General features: G+C 36.1%; 1 protein-coding gene across 2 annotated transcripts; it reads left to right on the forward strand.

The window, feature by feature from the left end:
* The first annotated feature begins 1883 nt into the window (after nucleotides 1-1883).
* Nucleotides 1884-5387, forward strand: LOC141634417 (putative mediator of RNA polymerase II transcription subunit 26c). Of its 2 annotated transcripts, none has more exons than XM_074446602.1 (10): nucleotides 1884-2004; nucleotides 2253-2754; nucleotides 3029-3097; nucleotides 3231-3313; nucleotides 3424-3476; nucleotides 3638-3699; nucleotides 4113-4146; nucleotides 4235-4347; nucleotides 4665-4749; nucleotides 4891-5387. In XM_074446602.1, exons 2-10 carry the CDS (start codon nucleotides 2350-2352, stop codon nucleotides 4995-4997), a joined length of 1011 nt encoding a protein of 336 aa, XP_074302703.1. In that variant the 5' UTR covers nucleotides 1884-2004; nucleotides 2253-2349; the 3' UTR covers nucleotides 4998-5387. The 2 variants fall into 2 exon arrangements, with proteins under 2 accessions (XP_074302703.1, XP_074302704.1); XM_074446603.1 differs by lacking the exon at nucleotides 1884-2004 and adding an exon at nucleotides 2048-2153.
* Nucleotides 5388-19626: the final 14239 nt, after the last annotated feature.

Below are 19626 nucleotides of genomic sequence, written 5' to 3' on the forward strand. Positions count from 1 at the left end.
CTTACTCAGTCAAATCCGGCTACCAATTCCTTTGGTTCACTTCTTTCGGCTCTTCTGTTTTGACTATCAGTAAATCGTTCCCTTGGTCACGCATCTGGAAGTTGAAAGGCTCTACTAAATTTCCTCTCTTACTTTGGCGGCTAGGACACAACATTCTGCCAACTGCTGCAAATTTAAATTCCCGTGATATGGCTATATCTTCTACCTGTAGCCTATGTCACGTCGCGCCGCCGCCCCGAAATGTACCGACCACCTTTTCAGGTCATGTATTATTGCTCAACATGTTTGGAAGTCCTCCGCACTTGGTATTGACACGCAGGTAAACTCTTCAATACCGTTTTCCATATGGCTTTCGACTATGATCTCTTATTTCTCACGTCAGTCATCGCCGTCGCACAATTGTCTCCTTTACTTTTTCTGTGTCCTGCTATCAATTTGGTCGGTTCGTAATGCGGTTGTCTTCCAAGGAGAAGCTCTTGAACCCGTACGCATTTGTAAGCTGGCAGACTACCTTGTCACATCTCATCAACAATTTCCAACTTTATGGTCGTCTCTTTCTCCTTCACCCACTATGGTACGCGCCTATGCAACCGATTTAAATCCACCTTTTTGCGACACAATTTCTGCAGCTTCAATCTACGTTCTCGTGAAAAAACGACTTATCCAACATGGCTACAGCTGCTTGCTCTCTTACTCGACAACTGGCTGCTCTTACCTATCGCACCTCCGGGCTTCTTCCTCTTTTGAGGCGACAACGAAATATTACTCACCGGTATGCGTAACGCTCACGCAAATGAATGTGCCTCGGCCTCGTTCGTGATCTCTTGTCCAAAACTATCTTCCGTTCTGACAAACTTTATGTCAGTCCCAATAAGTGTTCGCAATTCAATTGCGAAGATTAGATATTTTCTTGTATTGTATCCTCACTGGTCTGTTAGCTTAGCTACAGGCTGAATCGTTTGTATGCTTTCTCTTTCTTTTATATATGGCAGTTCATTGTTGTCAAAAAAAAAAAAAAATTGTCATTCACCTTAACTCAAATTCCACATAAACGTGTTGTAGATAGCTAGGTACGGAATTCGTTTTAACTAACAAATTATGGATTGTATTTATATTACAACTCTTGTAATTTATGTCTCTATTATTATTGCTCGAAAGTCTTTTATAAAAGTTGGACTCTCTGTAATCGCTCGAAAAAAAGCTTCCTTTATTAATATAGATAGATATAGATTTGGGTACCCACTATCATATTATATACTTTTTTTATTATTTTTTTATTATTCCACCAATCAAATTTGGACACATAGGAGGTCACATAAGTGGTCAATTTGTGACCAAAGTGACCAAGTTTGGTCACAAATTGACCTTTGGTCACAAATTAACAACTTTGATCACCAATTAAATACCTTAATTACCCCATTAACCATGACCAAGTAAGGTCATGACCAAGCAATTGACCTTGTTTGGGGATGGTCTAAGACCATCCCCAAGCAAGGTCACGAGGGAGGTCGCGACCTTGTTGGGTCGCCTTAACCAACAATTAAGCATGAGATTAGGGTGACCTTTTGGTTGCTCTTGACCTTATAAGGTCAATTTGTGACCTCTTTGGTTGCTCTTGACCTTATTAGGTCAATTGGTGACCCAATAGGTGTCAAATTATCATTAGTCGTAAACAAAACAAAAAGGGTTGGAAGGTGAAAAATGATTGGGTTGATGACCTAGGTCGCGACCTTCTGCTTGGGAGATAAAAATGGGTCAAGGTTAATAAGGTGGGATTAAAAGTAAAATCGGGTCGCGACCTAATTAGCGCGACCATTGCTTGGGGATGGTCTAATAGATATGATGTTTTGGACATCATCTACTCGCCCCACGAATTCCTGTCCTAGGGGCATTCATTCTGTTCAGATACCAATCCAAAACCAGAAGTGCATCAAGACATTCATTTCTCTTTTTCTGAAAATTCCTTCATATTTATTTCCTCCTTTTTCGCCTCTGTTGTATCAGGTCAGCACGATTACTATCAGCACATCATATTATCATGTCATATAGTTTTCTCATTGATTATATCTCTCCCCACCATATGTTATACAAATAGTTAATCGCAAGTTTATACTGTACATTACATGTTCAATATCAAAATCAGATCTATTTGTGTAAGCTGTAAATTTAATTTTGGTTTTTAAGCATTAATTTAATATAATATTTTTTTGCATTGATTTTTTTTATCTGATGAATCTAATGTATTATTACAGGAGTATCTGATTCTGGGTTTGATAGATAAAGAAGAAATCTTTTGTGGGTTTAATTTAAATTTATGTGATTTTTACTGTCTTTATAGTAATTTGGGTGATGGATTTAGATGATGTAAGAAGAATTCTGTTTAATTCAGAGATTGATATATGGAGTTTGATTGATTCTGCTATAAAGGTAGCTTCTCTAGATTATGGTGACCAACTTATAGCTCATAGAGATAGTATTGTTGCCAAACTATACTCAAATTGCCCAAATTGTGATACTGAAACTAGAGTTGAAACCTCTAATGCCAATGGGTTTATGTCCAATGCCTCGGTAATGGCGGTTTTTGGGACGGAGGAGGAGGAGGAGGAGGATAAGGAGGCGGTGATGGTGAAGGAGGAAGAGGAGCATCACCAGAAGGAGTTGGAGCAAAGGGTTGTTGATGAAGATGATGAATTTGAGTATGATGAGGAAAAACGAATTTTTTCTATTAAAGAACAACTTGAAGATCCTAACCAGGTAGTTCTCCCTCAGTCTCATCATGTGTGAGGAGTATTATAATCAAACGTAAACAATCAATTGAGATAGAGGAAGCATTCTGTGATATCTAAATGCAAAGAAAAAAAAAAAAAACAAGTTAAATGGGGGGTCGTCTTGGTGACTGTGTAATGTCAGATGAGAAGAACACTGTGAAACAAAGGAATGCTTCTGTATTAGTAATTAGTTTATTGGTTTTCTTTCATTAATAGTTCTGAAAAGATTGATTTTGTGTTTTTGGTTGTTGCAATTTTAGACTGAGGATTCACTAGTTGATTTGCTTCAAACTTTAGCTGATATGGATATTACCTTCAAAGCTCTCAAGGTTAGTATGTAGCTCTATATATGTGATTAAGCTAGTTACTACTCCATAATTGCGTAAATGATCAAAATTTTTAGTCCTTTACAAAATGTACTTGGATAAGTCTTCATTATATGTTGATTGATTGGTTTTGAAGGAAACTGATATCGGGAGGCACATAAATCGATTGAGAAAGCACCCATCAAACGATGTTAGGCAATTAGTTAAACTACTCGTCAGGTTTGTTCAGCTCTATTCCAAGTTTATTTCAAGACATCTTAAACAATTGAGAGTTTATATATGGAGCGGGTTATTGATTTGGATTGTTTTTATGTTTGTTTTCTTGGTAGGAAATGGAAGGATTTAGTTGATGAATGGGTTAGGGCAAATACATCCAGTGGAGGTCATTCCTCTTCCAATCTTATTGTTCTTTTTCTTCTTTCTTTTGGTTTCATTTTAAATTTAATTTATATAATCATACTTATGTATGTAATAGGAAATTTTTTGTTACTTGGCCCTGAATCAGTTTTCTTTGTAATGTACGAATGTAAATTAATGGTTCAGCCGATGGAGATTTGCCACAGCAGAACATTTCCAAGAATCATCCGAGTGGTCATCACAATCAGGTATAATATTCTTTTGCTATGGCAGTATGGCCTAGGAAGAATATGAATATGCTTAAAACCTTTGACCTTGCTTTCTTTAAGATTTCTTTGCAGTTCAAAAACTATAATTCATAACCTGAAGGGTCCCGCAAATGGCGGGGTATTTGTGGGGAGGGGGAGGGGGGGAATATATACACCTTTACCCTATGGCCTATGTTAAACACTTAAACTACACAGGGAGGTTGTTTCCGTGTGATTTATAATTTAATTTTTTTCGGAATTTGCATTGCATGACCGCTACATCACAATAAAAAGAGTAACCGTCAGTTTAATGATCCCATTTTACTTTATTCCGTTATAGTATTTGGCATTTTGGCCCCATTGGAAACGGAAATTGCTCTGAGATTTGTGCATTGGCATATATTTCTTTTCAGGTTCCTGATTTTGGCTACTCACCAAATCCACACAGTAAGAATAGAACCTGATTCTCTAAATGCTTACAGTTGAAGGATATTATAATTCTGCCTGTTACTGTTTACAATTTTTTTTCTTGCAGATGGAAGTTTCGGGTCTGATAAGTCGGAATATAAGCCTAAAGCTTTCTCGGCTCACACCCCTCCTCCACAAAGAGCCCCACCGGCTAAACAAACACCAGCTCTTCAACCCAATGTATACTTTCAAAATTTCAGTATTTCATATAGTGTCGTGTTTGCATTTTTGCAGCTCAGCATTTCTGAAAATGTTAAATCTTATTCCCTGTACCATCTTAAAAATCATAAAATGTGTTTCTAGCTGATGAAACTTCAATGATATGATCAAAATTTTTTCAACCAAAGATGTATTTCAACAAGAGGAATCCTTTGAAATAGTTATAAATTCTAATTTGAGAACCCTGTTCCTCCATGAAATACTATTGTTTGCTGCCTACTGAATTTTTTTGTGTAATTTTGAAAATTTAATGATACAACTTTGATTGGGATATTCAGAGACAGAAACAAGTAGCAGCTGATCCCGATAGGCTGGCTTCTGCTAGGAAGCGGCTTCAGGAGAACTACCAAGAAGCGCAAAACGGTTTGATACTTTAGCTTTATCAAAACAAACTGAAAAAAAATCTGGAATACTTGTTTTCCACCTAGAAAGGTTCTATGATTTTCTTTTGAATCTGATGTTTCTGGTTGTTATTTTGCAATTTTTGTTTCATCATTGTTGAAGCCAAAAAGCAACGAACAATGCAAGTATTGGACATCCACGAGCTACCGAAGGGTAAGGCCAAGAATTCCTTCTTTGGAAGAAACAAAGGCGGTTTTCAGAGGCGCTAGTGTCAGGCGATAAACGACGTATATGAGATACAAATCCTCTTACAGTTGATCAGTACCATTACAAACCGGGTTGAAATCATCAAATTGAAAAACAAAGCTTGAAAGAAATGAGTATGTTTTTTGCCTCCATTGGTCATTCGTTGTATGCTAATGCGAGATTAAAACAAACTGAATCATGGGCCAATAAGTACGGAATTTCTTGAACCACAAATTCTTTTAGAAGTTCTGTTCAATTTTGGCAGTAAAATGAAGGTCTTTGTAGACTTGGTAGTCTATGATAGGTAGATTTTGTACCGGGATGGTCAAGTTCTTACCCAACGCAGGAATGCTTTGGTGTGAGTATCATATTGCCCTAAGTTGTGTGAAAATGGTGATTGAATTAGGCGAGAATTGAATTTACAACTAGTTTTATGCCCGTACAAAAAATGTACGGGTTTGTTTTTAAAAACTTTGTTTCATAAATATATTCAATTAATTAATGCAAATATAATTCAACGTGAAATTAAATGAGAAATATATAAATTATAAATCTGGTGAAAATAATTTCGATCCCAAATGGTTTTACTGGTAATTAATGCAAATATAATTCCACGTGAAATTAAATGATAAATATATAAATTATAAATCTGGTGAAAATGATTTCGACTCCAAATGTGTTACTGGTATTGATTAATTATTTTTTTAAAGATTATTATAAACTGAAATTAATTTTAATGTTATTTACCGGAAATGATCAGACTTTATAAAATGAATTTTATTATTAAACCAAATAAAGATAAAAGAAATTGTATTGTATAAGTTACCCTTTAAATGAAAATAAAATGATAGGAAGCTTTTAGTGGTGGGGTATGTAGGGGTAAGAAAAGTTTTTTAGCTTCTAAAGTTCTTAAAAGCTTTAGCTTTTATAATAAGGTGATTATATACGCAATTTAGAGTTGAAAAATGATACCTTACCCAACTCGCTCGACCCGTTAGTAAAAATGAAGTTTAATTAAATGTGAATACATGCCACAAATATTAAAATTTATATATGAAATGTAAAATAATAATTATAATATCTTAGTCATTTAAATTTAAATTACTAATATGATTAAAAAGACGCACTTTAAATAACTTGCTTATTATTTAATAATAAAATACTTATTAAATAACATATTACGTACAGAGTACATACTATGTATAATTATTTGGATATGAGTATGGTAACAAAGGAGTATAATTAAAATATTAATTTTATATAGTTGATTTGTTCTTAAATTATTTGTTTTCTATTTTAAAATGAAAAATAGGTGTTACAAATTTTTTTTTGAGTTGTATTTTGATCTTAGCCTGCTCCATAATCCATCTAACCAGTCCCAAACCGAACATACTCTTATATGCGACATGTTTGACTTCGGACTTGACCTTCCTTACCCGTATTTTAAAATTAAAATTACACATTTAATTTTTGATATTTTTTTGTTACAATAGTTTTGGAATTTATTACTTTTATTTCTGTTGTACGGATATAGAACCGCTAATGTCAAACCCGTGCCGATCTTTCAAGCCAATTTTATGTCAACTACAAAATTATATAAGATCATATTCAATCTCAAAAAATGGATTAGAAACATGGATTTATTTTGGTGACAACTAAAATCAATATTGTCACGTAACTATTCTACCCACCTAAACAATTGGACTAATATATGTTACAAACAGCCCAACAACTCAAAACCTAAACCAGTGATTAAACTCATTCACTCATCGAAGTATAATTTAAAACAACTAAGTCAATCCTCCCTAAATAACCTAAACCCTAAAAACTTAAAATTCACCTACCTTCATCCCAAAACCTCCTCGGGTAATTGCACCATAGTTAACCTTCTTCTGTTATATTACCAACTGCATCCCTAATCACTGACCTCTCTTTCTCTCGGACATACCTATCAGTATCATCTTCATTATTGAAACTATAAATAAATTACCATCATCTCCCCTACATATTGCAACTCGCGACGAAATTTCTATAAAATTGATATTGCTTAGCGAGAAAAGGTAGATCCGTGTTTGCATGTTTCTAATTCAGAATTTTTGTCAGTAATATTAATTTCCGTTTTTTTTTTCTTTTGTAAAGTTTTATCTTGAGTCAATATATTATTAGTATAATTTATAATATAAAAGTTATTTGAACTATAACATTTTAGTGTTTTTTATTTTATTTTACAAAATTAGTTTTTCGATAAAATCGGATTCGGCTTTACAAAGTAGTTTTTCTAGATTTTTTGTTTTTTTTTATAGAGGTGTATCAACCATTTTAATTTTTAAAATGTTTCATATATATTTTTTTTTATAACTTGCTTTGTGGTATCATATTTTATAACTTGCTTTGTGGTATTTTACTGTTTTTGGCTTTTTGAATTCTAATGTTTTATATTTTTTTTTCATATCATAATTTAATATTGAATTAAATACAATATGATATGATTGAGAAAATAGATGAATCAAGAGAGAAATTAATGAAAGAAGAGGAAAGAGAGTAAATAAATATGTGAAGGACATGGGGGGACTTACTAAAATATTTTTTTTTTCAAGCCCTAAAAAGAAGGGACCAATAGAAAAGCTTAAAAAGACACAACTTTTATACTATGTAGATTACGCTCCCCTGTTGAGAGGATAATCTTATCTATATAAATTCAGAAGACAATACTCATTGTACATCGCGCCACGTCATAAATGCATTTTTTTTTTTTTTTGGAAAATCTAGGTTATGGTGGGACCCATGAGTGTGCAACGTATTTAATTATTAAGATATCCGTCTTTTCAAACATGCGATAAATTCCGTCTCGCAACAAATTATATAAAATCATCTTATGGAATACTTATTCGAATTAATATTATGATAAAATTTTATACATTCCCGTGTAAAGAAAATGCATTACATTTACGCAGAACTAATTACAAATGCGAGTAAATGTGATTAAATTACATAATTTTTAAAACAAAATTACCCAATAAAATTACATAATTTCAGGAAGGAATTACAGTTATATACGGGATCGAACATACAACGGAAATGAATTACAAAAATGAATTACATGTATTTTTGTTAATATTATTTGTACCACAAAATCATAACATAATTTTTTAAAAGTACATGGTACAATTTTTTTTTTTTTTTCAAAAAACAATAATAACAGCATATGTACTTGGAATATAAAACTCGGCATCTGAACTATCAGCCGCGCACACCGAAATTGGTAGGTGACAATGATAAGTACAATAGAAATGCAAAAACAAATATACACATAAAAAAACATTAATTTTGGCCCAAATACATACACGTGCAATTTTACACGGGTTTAAAACTAGAAAGTAACATGAATAGGTAGTTAGATGATGTAATTCCCGAATGAAGTTTACTTTGAATCACTTTGAGTCATACAGAAACAAATTCATTATGTTTAAATATAGGTGTAATAATGTGTCAATTGACTACCTTACCTCAGCATTTATAAGAACCCTTGAGAGTCGAGACATCGGATAGTATTCTTGAATGAGTATTATGAGTTGGTATAAATCACTCGGGTAAGAATTTTTTTTTCTTTTTTTTTTTTTGACAACGAAAGGAGAATAACTTACAATGTTCTACCAGTTACAATGTAAGCTACTCGACTAGGTAGCACCAGAAACCCGATAGCTAAATGTAGCACTACAAAGCCATACCTAAGAAAAACATAAATATAATATAAAGCTAAAGCTACAACATTAAGATAAACTATAACAACGGAGCATTGATGGTAACGGAGAGAAGATTGGCCAGGAGCGAGAGTACCAGCTTCATAAGCATATGTGACCTCCAAAAACCGTCGTCGATACATACGAGCCGCAGAGAGACGATAACAAAGTGTACTTACGCTCTTGCGAAAAGAACTTCGAAAGACAAATTGAAAAGCAAGACAAAGAAGTCTGTCGTCGACGGAGTTAAAACTCCTACACCTTCAAAGATCGACTTCTTTGATCATAAGACCAACCGAACCAGAGATACACTATGCAGTGAAGAAGGACCAAAAGGAGCCCCGCAATCAAATTCCGAGCCAAAGCAACCACCTTCAAACTAGAGGAAACCTCAGACGAACTAAAGGACAAGATACCCAAGTTCGAATAGGTCATTATTAGCACATGCAACGAAATTATTTGGAGGAAAACAAAATAAAAGCGATTTTGATAAACTGACATTTAATCTGAAGAATCTCCGCAACTGACACACCCAAAACCACGGACCACCCTATATCGACACAACCCAGACACACCATTTTCGTACTGATTAACCAGAATACCAATTTTAACCAAGACAAAACAGAGGAGGGACGAGAACCGCCTTCCAACCAACTATAACAAGGGAAAGCAAGAGCTGCATAAGACGCAACCAAATGAACAGAAAAGAGGACCAACAGTCAAAGCCTAACCAAACCCAAAGAAACCAACAAACCCAAAGAAGTCAATCAAGACCAAGAAAGAAGGGGACAACAGACAAGGGGTTTAAGACCCGTCACTTAAAGGGACATGCAAGACTGGAAAAAGACACCCGATTCACCAATGACACCTCCCAGGACCACCGTCGTGCAAGGAACCAAACGAAACTAAAGGAAGAATCTGAGAGACACTAGTGAATAAGCAAAGGGGACCGATTGATGGCGGATAAGGGGGGATCATCAAATCCGACTCAAAACACGACCACATAGAACAACAGCGCAGCAACCGGATGAGCTATACTCATCGACACATACAGACAAGACCAAAAACAAGAAAACCAAACCAGAGGTGGGGGAAGGGGGGATCACCTCTGGAATGGACAGAAAAACGACGGCGACAGGACAAGGGAACGGAGGGACAGAAACTTCACCGATTCAGATGCATGCAAAACCAATAATAAAACGACCAACAACACAAACAAACCAACTCGGAGATCGACGACTCAGACGGGAAGAGTGTTAAAGTTACTCCTTGTTTACATATTTCATTTATGGGTGTCTCGAGGCATTTGTTTGTTTTTAGAATATTTTTGAAGGGTAATTTGATCATTCACATAACCTATTGTACATTTCTCACACTAGTACAAAAATGACATACGGCCACGGTTAAATTAACATAAGGCTACGATTGTATAACCGTAGTAAATCAGGGGGTAGCCTTAAGTGGAGAAGAAAAGGCCACGGTTGTCAATCGTAGCCAAAAGTATACATAAGGCCACGGTTCTTAACAATTAGCCGTAGCCATAACTGTATAAAAGGCTACGGTTACAAGAATACAACCGTAGCCAAAACCACATGCTTTTGTATAATAAAAAAATGCCCATTTTTTGCCCCTCTTCGCCTTTTGCCCCTATTCAACAAACCGTAGTCACAAACAGAAGTCAACTAATTGCAATTAATAATCTCAGATACAATTTACATTGCACCACCAATCGAAGCAAAACCACTTGGATTAATAGAGAATACGAAACCAATTACAATTAGTCTATTTCATAACATAAAATAACAAGCACAGTAACCATACATATCTCTATATATAATTCAACTTGCTCAACAACATAAACTAATATTTCACGATCACAAAATACATCCGAAAAAAGGATAAGTCTATGTTAATAGATTACCCGTCATTTCTCTTCCTGCTTCTCTTAAAACTTAATGACCTTCAGCCGTCTTGTTATTTTTCACCTACAACATTGAAAAAATATATGTAAAACTATGTTTATTAAAGAAACAAAGTCTAATACATGCATGAAAACAAAAAAAAAAGAGAAGGAAGGGCACATATGCAAGGCACACATCAATGCAAAACATAAGACTTGTATTATGCTACGGACAAGCAGCATGCACAAATTTGAACAACAAAAGAATTTATTTCTGCTGAGATGAGGAAGATCAAAGTTAATGAACAATCTACAAACCACAACACAAGCGTAACCAACAGCAACACATTATACAATAAATAGCACAAGGAGTTCAGAATACAATCATATACAAGTATACAACAAATCTTACTCCAATTACGAAATCCACCCCTGGTCAGTTCACTTGATGTCTGATAAGGCTAAAGTCGTATCACCAAATCAAAATAAAACTATCTCAAAACTAACAAGAATAGCTAGTGGTAAGACAGGTATCGAATCCACAGGGAGGCGGTAATAGTCAGTCTATAAATATTTAAATTGTCTGAAGGTAACCGTTTTCTTGGGGGTTTGTTTTGTTTGTTATCTAACCAACTAATTGCGAGTATTAAAACGGGTTAAAAACAATGATATTAAAAGTCTAGGATTTCGGGTTCACTAAGTCAATTATACGGGGTCTCTTAATCAATTGCTAGATCTATCAAGCTGTCTAAGGTCACAAGATCGGTCGATTCTATTTATGCCCTTTAGATCGATTCTAACATGCGATCGCTATAATTAGATACATTCTATTTAATTATCGCAGCCTATATTAATTCTAACCATGTCGGCAAAAGGATTAATTCGCTACACTAATTAACAACTCAGGCCTAAGTTAATTAACTAGAATAAGAACAATAATCAAACAACAACTTATATGATTTCTCTAGCAATTAATCAATTTCCCCTTTCTAATTAACCTAGATCCCCTTCATCCTAGATGAGGAATTTAGCTACTCATGACTAAAGCAATAACAACAATAATGATAAATGAAAACATGATTGAAAACATGAAATAAGAACAATAATTGAATAACATAAACTTGAATGAATAATTATTGAAGAAAGATTAGTACCGTAGCAACAAGGAAGGATTAAACTAGAGAGTGCTCAGCCGTTCTAAGCAAAATAAAGCATAACCTAATAATAACGTACGAGTTTAGAATTTATAATACAAGATAACTGTTTTAGGAAAATCCGAAAATAAATCTGCCAGAGAGGTTCCTCGATCGAGCCTGAGGTGACTCGATCGAGCCTCAGGGGACTCGATCGAGGAACCAGCTACACAGAATGATTTCTTCGTTTCTTCACTTCTAGCCTTCATGCTACCTCGTTCTTCGTGCCATGCTCCGTGTATTCCACTATGGCATCTCCGCTATGCTCATCTTAGCTTGATTATCCTCGTAATGCGTCATTTCTGCATTAAAACATAAAGTAGCGGCAGATTTACAATTCACCAAATAAGGCATATAAACGATATAAAGACACGAAAACGGTATATAAAATGGTATGAAAGGAGCTATAAAAGTATATATAAAAGTAATACATCAAACTCCCCCAAACCAAACCTTTGCTTGTCCTCAAGCAAAGCAATCAAACCAAAAAAGGACAAACAAACAACTGGTGAATGAATAACTCAGAGCAAATGCGTAGGCGCATACAAATCTCAGCTATCCACATCTGTAACAAAGTAATGACCAAAAATTGTGCCAATAAAACGAATTCAAAGGCACGGGTAACGGATTAACGCAGCTCTACTCAAGATGTGACATGATACCGAGACTCAGCCAAATGCTTTTCAACCTTGCAAGACAATTTTGTTGGATTCTCACGGTTTCACTCATGCACTCATAAGGGGTGAGATATATGTAAGATAGAAAGAATAAAGACACTCACTTAACTTATGAAACATGCATGCAATCTAATGTGATAGAAGATTCTCCAACTAACGCGCATTCATAATACATACCAAGTACATGTATCAAGGACAGAATGGTGGTAAAGTGGCATGGTTATAGAAGTGGCTTGTGCAAAAGCTCGTATGGGTACGTGAGGCTCAGACGGTAGTCGCAGCGCTAGAACAATAGCCAAATCTAATAATATATAAAACAATCATCCAACTGGAGAAATCATCTCAACTTTGACAATATATGAGAGAATGAAAAGACTCTCCAAATGTGCATTAGACTCCAGTAATTACCACTCATGACCTCCTAACAAAACTTGATGAAGCAAGAATTATTTTCTTTTTCTTTTCTTTCTTTCTTTTTTCGATTTTTTTTCTTTCTTTTGTTCTTTTTTTTTTCTCTTCTTTTCTTTCATTGCTTCATAATATTTTTCTTTTTCAACATAGGAGGTCACACAATTGCTACAAAAAAATAGCTACTACCCACATGACATAAAAGTCCCAACCCAACCAAAGTAGCTATAACAACAAAGACTCAAACAACTGCGACTGTCCCGAAAAAGGTAGGCAAATTCTAGAATGTAGCTAAGAAATAGGATATAGAATGGCTACATGGTTCAAACGGGCTAACAAAAACTGGGTAATGTATGACATATTTGAACAATAAGAACCGCCTTTCCTCATGTACTCAATCATATGAACGCACAAAAGCTAAGAAACTAATGTCACACTTATGCAGTTTGATATTACATATTCCACAAGGAGACCACACTCTTCAGCCTAAATAACAATGAGACCGGTTTATTAATGTTCCCGGCCTAGGAAGCTTTAAAGACCTTAGAAATTTAAGTGGTTTACCATCAAAATAAAGTCAAATTTACTTGGCAAAAGGCATATTGTGACGGTCAAGACTTGAGTAAAGAGTTTTGTTCATCATAGCTAACAGGTCAAAACAATGTATGATGCGTGTCTAAAATATGATGTTTCACACTTTATTCTACACGCATTTCAGAGCTCAAATGTGCAATATATGCCATTATTTCCCTATTTTCCTCTACTTTTGTGTTTTTGTCTATTATTGCAGAAATATGAAGAATTGAGCGGAAATCGAGCCGAATCCGTCCCTAAGTAATTAACATTGCATTTGACATGAAGTATTTACTCGAGGAATGAGCTTGGTGCGCGTTTCAAGGCCTAAAGATAGCAAAAGCATGGGTGCGTACGAGTTTAACAAGCAAAGAAGTGCTTCTCGACATTGCAGCCTGCTTCAGATGGCTATATCTTGAGTTTTAGACCTGATAATCGAGTGATTATAATTGGAGGTGAAAGCTTATCCTCTTAGCTTTCCAACGCCGCGTAGAACGCCTGATTTGACCAAGGAACGAAGAAATGGCAGCTGTTTTAAGATCGGTGCGCGATGCAGAATTCGTCGAATGCACAGTGCAAGCCGTTGGTCGATCGACGGGTCCAAGTGGTCGATCGACCACCCCACGGGTTCCAGAGCTACTGTTCGCTGCTACTTAGTCGATCGATCGATGCTTATGGTCGATCGATCAACAACGGGTCCGATGCGCAAATTAAGAGATCGAGAATTCCAAAGCCCATTGTGATTAGGTTTAGGAATAAAGGTTACGCAAGATTTTTCCTATATAAACTAACCTATGTTTTCAGAATAATCATGAGTTTTTAGGAGAGACATTAGGTCTCGATTTTAGCATAGTTTACATTCAATTCAAATATTTTAGTTTCTCAATAATGTTCGCTATTTTGCATCTGGATTTCCTTTCTGCCTTCAGTTTCGGTATTGCTCAATCATAATTTCAGTCCTTAAGTTTATTATTTTGTTAGTTTAGAATTGATTAGATTAGTTCCCAAAGCCATCAATATTTCGTCCTTTGCATCTCTATTGCTTAGTTAGTTTAATTATGTATTCGTTTCCGTTAATTGTTAATTTAGTTGTTGTTATCAATTCTATCATGCGTAGCTAGAAACCCCGTGCTAAGATGTGAGGGGACCTGCGGTGAAGAGACGACGTGAGATTAGTAAACCTGATGTCGGCCTTTGGTCGATCGATCGGATTAGTCGATCGATCGATCGATTCTGTTGGTCGATCGACTGGCTTAGCTGGTCGATCGACTGACGCGCGATAGATTAGCACCGTTTCAATGTTTTAATTGCAATATTTGACAACAAGACCGAGAGGAGACTTGTTAAATGCTTAGTATTTGACCGACCCACAAGATCGAGAGATAGGGGAGGGAAAATAGATTAATAAATTGAGACGACTAAATTGCTAGATCGAAAGATAATGTAATTTAGGCATTAGGAATCACTTTTCAGGGCGAGAGCTAGTATTAGTGAGACCTAGGGACCAGTAGCATAGGCTGAGAGGCGCTACTAGTTAAGAATGGACCGAGAGGACTTCTTATTTGTCCACCTATCGTGATTTATCAGACTTACTTAGATTCCATCGTCGTAGCTGCAGTGAACCGACCGTCTTAGCATTCCTTTCATTATTGTTTACATCTCTTTTTATTACTTGCCTTTTATTTATGCATTTAGATATCATCCACTCCAAAACCCCCACAATCTCATACCCTTAGACTAGAATTAATAACAACTATTATCTCCCTACCTCCTTGCGGATCGACCCTTACTACCGCTTGCTAGTAGTAGTTTGGAATTATAAATTTTATTTTTGGTACTCACAACGACGGTATCAAATTTTGGCGCCGTTCGGGAGGCAGCTAGTTTTAGTTGTCTTTAATTTTAGTCTTTCTTTCTTTAGTCTCGGGGAACTTCGGTTCCTTGAGACCGTTCTCATGTCGTTCCTTCCGAGTTTTCCGCAGAAGAGAACGAAATCTTTGGTGTTTATTTAGCCAGACTTTGGGAGTTTATTGAGCCCAGACGAGATGCCTTCTCGATCTCCAAATATGCTTTGCACCATTTTCCCTAAGAAATGAATGACCCTACGCGAGCATACCTCGAGTCTATAGGTAAGTGGGATTTCAAGGAATCCCGTAATTGAGGTATTAGAATTCTTTAATTGGTTTGCTACTGAATCTCTTAAACCCAACTTTTGTCTTCATATTGACTCAGATGAGGGGGTGGGTGAGACCTTAGAAACCAATATAGGAAATCTTGTGAGAGACATAGAGGAGACCATTAGCGTGGTTGACAATCCCTTTTATGAGGATAGTCTAGAACCCCTTTATGATTCTTGCACTGATAGTGAGGATGATTTGGAGGTTCTCTTCGAGAATCTCCATCTTGACGAGTCTAGCGATGCGGAGAGTGAGGAGGTAGATTTAGATAGTCTTGAGGTCAAATGGGATACTTATGAAGATATAGATGATGAGCCTATTATAGAGGACCCGATTGACCCAATTGACTTTACATGCCCATGCATTTGGGACGATTATCCACCTCTACCCTTAGTTGACCAGACTCCTCCACCTCACAAAGACATACCCGTCCGAGCATATTAATTCTACTCGCGTTGTTTTTGAGTCAAATGCTACCGAGCTCGCTAATTTTCCACCTGCTGTTAATTTGAGCTTTTACATTCCGCCCTTATCTGGAGGGAGGAATAATTTTGTGGATGTTTTTAGGAGCTGTCATAGGAAATTTGTTAGACTTAGATGTTATTACATTTTAATTTCCTATGCTACTACTATTTTATGGTGCTACTTACAGTTTTGTGTAGCACATGCGCAGATGTATGATAGGTTGCTGAGAGCCTTGAGTTGTTTCGATTGGGCTCAATTAGAGTGAGCTGCTGAAGAAAAAAAGAGGTCGAGCGGGACCTGTCTGAAACCAGCGCTAGCCGGGAGGCAACCCGGATGTGTTTTGTTTTTGTTTCGAATAAAACCTCATAGTTGTTTAGAAATAAAAACTCTTAGTGTGTGCTTAGTTTAATTTCCGTCTATAGACTTTTACTTTGGGTTTTGCGCAATTTTGGGCGCGTATTATTGTGCATTTGCAGGCTTGTAGACCTCATTAGCTCGAGTAATTGAGCTAATTCGAAGAAATCTGAAGTTACAAGATATTTCGATCGATCGATTTGCTATGTAGTCGATCGATCGTCCGCGGTTTCCGGAGCTTCGTTCTCTGTTCACTTGGTCGATCGATCGAGTGATGAGGTCGATCGACCACCCCGCATCATTTGTACTGTTTACGACCTCTCTCCTGCTATGTTTGGTCGATTTGCGGAATTAAGGGAGTTTTCTGCTCCACTTTATCTTCCGTCATTATTTATTTCTTCTATTTTCCTCAATTTTGCACATAATTGCCGCTTCATTATTGTTTTCTCGGTTTTATGCGTGGTATTTGTTTATTTTTCAGGTATTTATTGGTAGCACTGCTGGCTACTGAAACCTCCTAGCTCACGCTGGTTTGGGGAGGTTTCCTTTGCTGCGCTTAAAGTCTTGTGAGTTCCCGAGTTCCACTTCATGTCTCATTTATTTATTTTCTCGCAACTTCCCGTTTCTCTTTTCTCTCATTACATGATTTTGCACAATGGGGACATTGTGCGATTTGGTTTGGGGAAGGGTTTTGCGTCGCATATCATTTGCTTGCATTCACGTTTACATTCTGTTTTGCATTGTTCATTTCATTTTATACAAAAATTCAAAAAAAAAAAATTGAAAAATTTCAAAAATTTCCATAAAATGCACGTTTATTTTAGCATATAGGTTGAGTCGGAACGGTAGTATTTCCATGATGACATCGCAATTGCATTTGTTTATGCCTAAGCCTTGCTAAATTAACATGTTATTAGTAGAATTGTATATGCATATCTACGAGTTTTCGTTAAATTATTCGCTGAACTTTAAACTTGACTTAGAAATTTGGCAAGCTACATCATATTTCTGAGGTTTAGAGCTTTATAACTGGTGTCATCTATGACCGGTTTATTTAGGAATGTGAGTAGTACTCCTTATGAGACACGTTTCCTTAATGTGCATAAATATGAACTTAATCTGCTTAATACCCGTATGCATTCGGTTTGTGGTTTTGCTGACACATGTGGAAGAGGTTTCCCCTTTTCTTATTTTGCCCATAAACCCCTCATAGCCAAATTTAGCCTCTTTTGTCCCATAAACTACAGTCTAAAATTAGCCTACCTTATCCGAGCTAGTACTTGTATTTTTGGGAATGTTTTATTGCGATTTGGTTATATGCTCATTTTGAGATAATGTTGGGAAGATGAAGGAAAAGGAAAGAAAGAAAAAAATAGAATTGAAAAAAAAAAAAAAAAAAAAAAAGAAGAAAAATGATTCAAAAAGAAAGAAAAAAAAAAAAGAGTGTTCGGTCTCAGAGAGGACGGTCGATCGACTTGCTATATTGGTCGATCGATTGCATCCCGAGAAAAAGAAAGTTCGAAAAAATCACATGTTGCAATTATTATGATTTGGTGATTTCCACTCCCATATTATCGTTTATATTCTTTGGGGAGTCAATTTTATGGAGATTGTGAGTTTTGTGCCTTGAATTGGCATCGTCTTGTAACATTTACATTGAGTTTGAAGTTGGGATTCGCTTATAGTTTGGATTGTAGTTACTAGCTTGGCTTATTACTCCTCATATCCAAATTCATTTTAGCCCCTTCTTACCCTTTACCTCACATATCCATATTTACCTCGGCATGTGTCATGGTCATCTGTTTGGTTGGAATGCATATGTACGGTTGTAGAGATTACTTTCATATTATATTGCAGGCATGTTCTTATAGGTCGTAGTTAGGTGAGAGTCTTTACAAAATGAATTCTTTCTATCCTCTTATATTTTCACCTTGTTCTTATTTGTGTGATATGAGCGACCCGTGAGAGTCCAATTTGATAAGTCTCTATGGTTGACGGTTCAGGTTGTTTTTAACGACTTCATAACTCGTTTGCTTGATTCATTTGCTAATTGATTGTTGGTTCTTGCATTAAACTGGTTTAGGCTTTACAGTTTGCATTTCGCTCTGAGTTTGAACTCGTTCCATTAGGTCTTCAGATCGAGTCTAGTTCTTGCTTGGGGACAAGCAAGGTTTGGTTTGGGGAGATTTGATGCGTGTCTAAAATATGATGTTTCACACTTTATTCTACACGCATTTCGGAGCTCAAATGTGCAATATATGCCATTATTTCCCTATTTTCCTCTACTTTTGTGTTTTTGTCTATTATTGCAGAAATATGAAGAATTGAGCGGAAATCGAGCCGAATCCGTCCCTAAGTAATTAACATTGCATTTGACATGAAGTATTGACTCGAGGAATGAGCTTGGTGCGCGTTTCAAGGCCTAAAGATAGCAAAAGCATGGGTGCGTACGAGTTTAACAAGCAAAGAAGTGCTTCTCGACATTGCAGCCTGCTTCAGATGGCTATATCTTGAGTTCTAAACCTGATAATCAAGTGATTCCAATTGGAGGTGAAAGCTTATCCTCTTAGCTTTCCAACGCCGCGTAGAACGCCTGATTTGACCAAGGAACGAAGAAATGGCAGCTGTTTTAAGATCGGTGCGCGATGCGTGAATTCGTCGAAATGCAATTAAAATACAGTTTGTTGGTCGATCGACTGGTCCAAGTGGTCGATCGACCACCCCACGGGTTCCAGTAGCTACTGTTCGCTGCTACTTAGTCGATCGACTGATGCTTATGGTCGATCGACTGAACAATGGGTCTGATGCGCAAATTAAGAGATCGAGAATTCCAAAGCCCATTGTGATTAGGTTTAGGAATAAAGGTTACGCAAGATTTTTCCTATATAAACTAACCTATGTTTTCAGAATAATCATGAGTTTTTAGGAGAGACATTAGGTCTCGATTTTAGCATAGTTTACATTCAATTCAAATATTTTAGTTTCTCAATAATGTTCGCTATTTTGCATCTGGATTTCCTTTCTGCCTTCAGTTTCGGTATTGCTCAATTATAATTTCAGTCCTTAAGTTTATTATTTTGTTAGTTTAGAATTGATTAGATTAGTTCCCAAAGCCATCAATATTTCGCCCTTTGCATCTCTATTGCTTAGTTAGTTTAATTATGT

The sequence above is a fragment of the Silene latifolia genome, chromosome Y (genome assembly GCF_048544455.1).
Source record: "Silene latifolia isolate original U9 population chromosome Y, ASM4854445v1, whole genome shotgun sequence".
NCBI lineage: Eukaryota > Viridiplantae > Streptophyta > Magnoliopsida > Caryophyllales > Caryophyllaceae > Silene > Silene latifolia.

Excerpts from the sequence above, each read along its gene's own strand:
- LOC141634417 (XM_074446602.1), top strand. The coding sequence starts at position 2,350 with ATGGATTTAGATGATGTAAGAAGAATTCTGTTTAATTCAGAGATTGAT. Across the intron at positions 3,314-3,423 it reads TTAGTTAAACTACTCGTCAG|GAAATGGAAGGATTTAGTTG; the intron begins GTTTGTTCAGCT and ends TTTTCTTGGTAG. Across the intron at positions 4,750-4,890 it reads CTACCAAGAAGCGCAAAACG|CCAAAAAGCAACGAACAATG; the intron begins GTTTGATACTTT and ends TCATTGTTGAAG.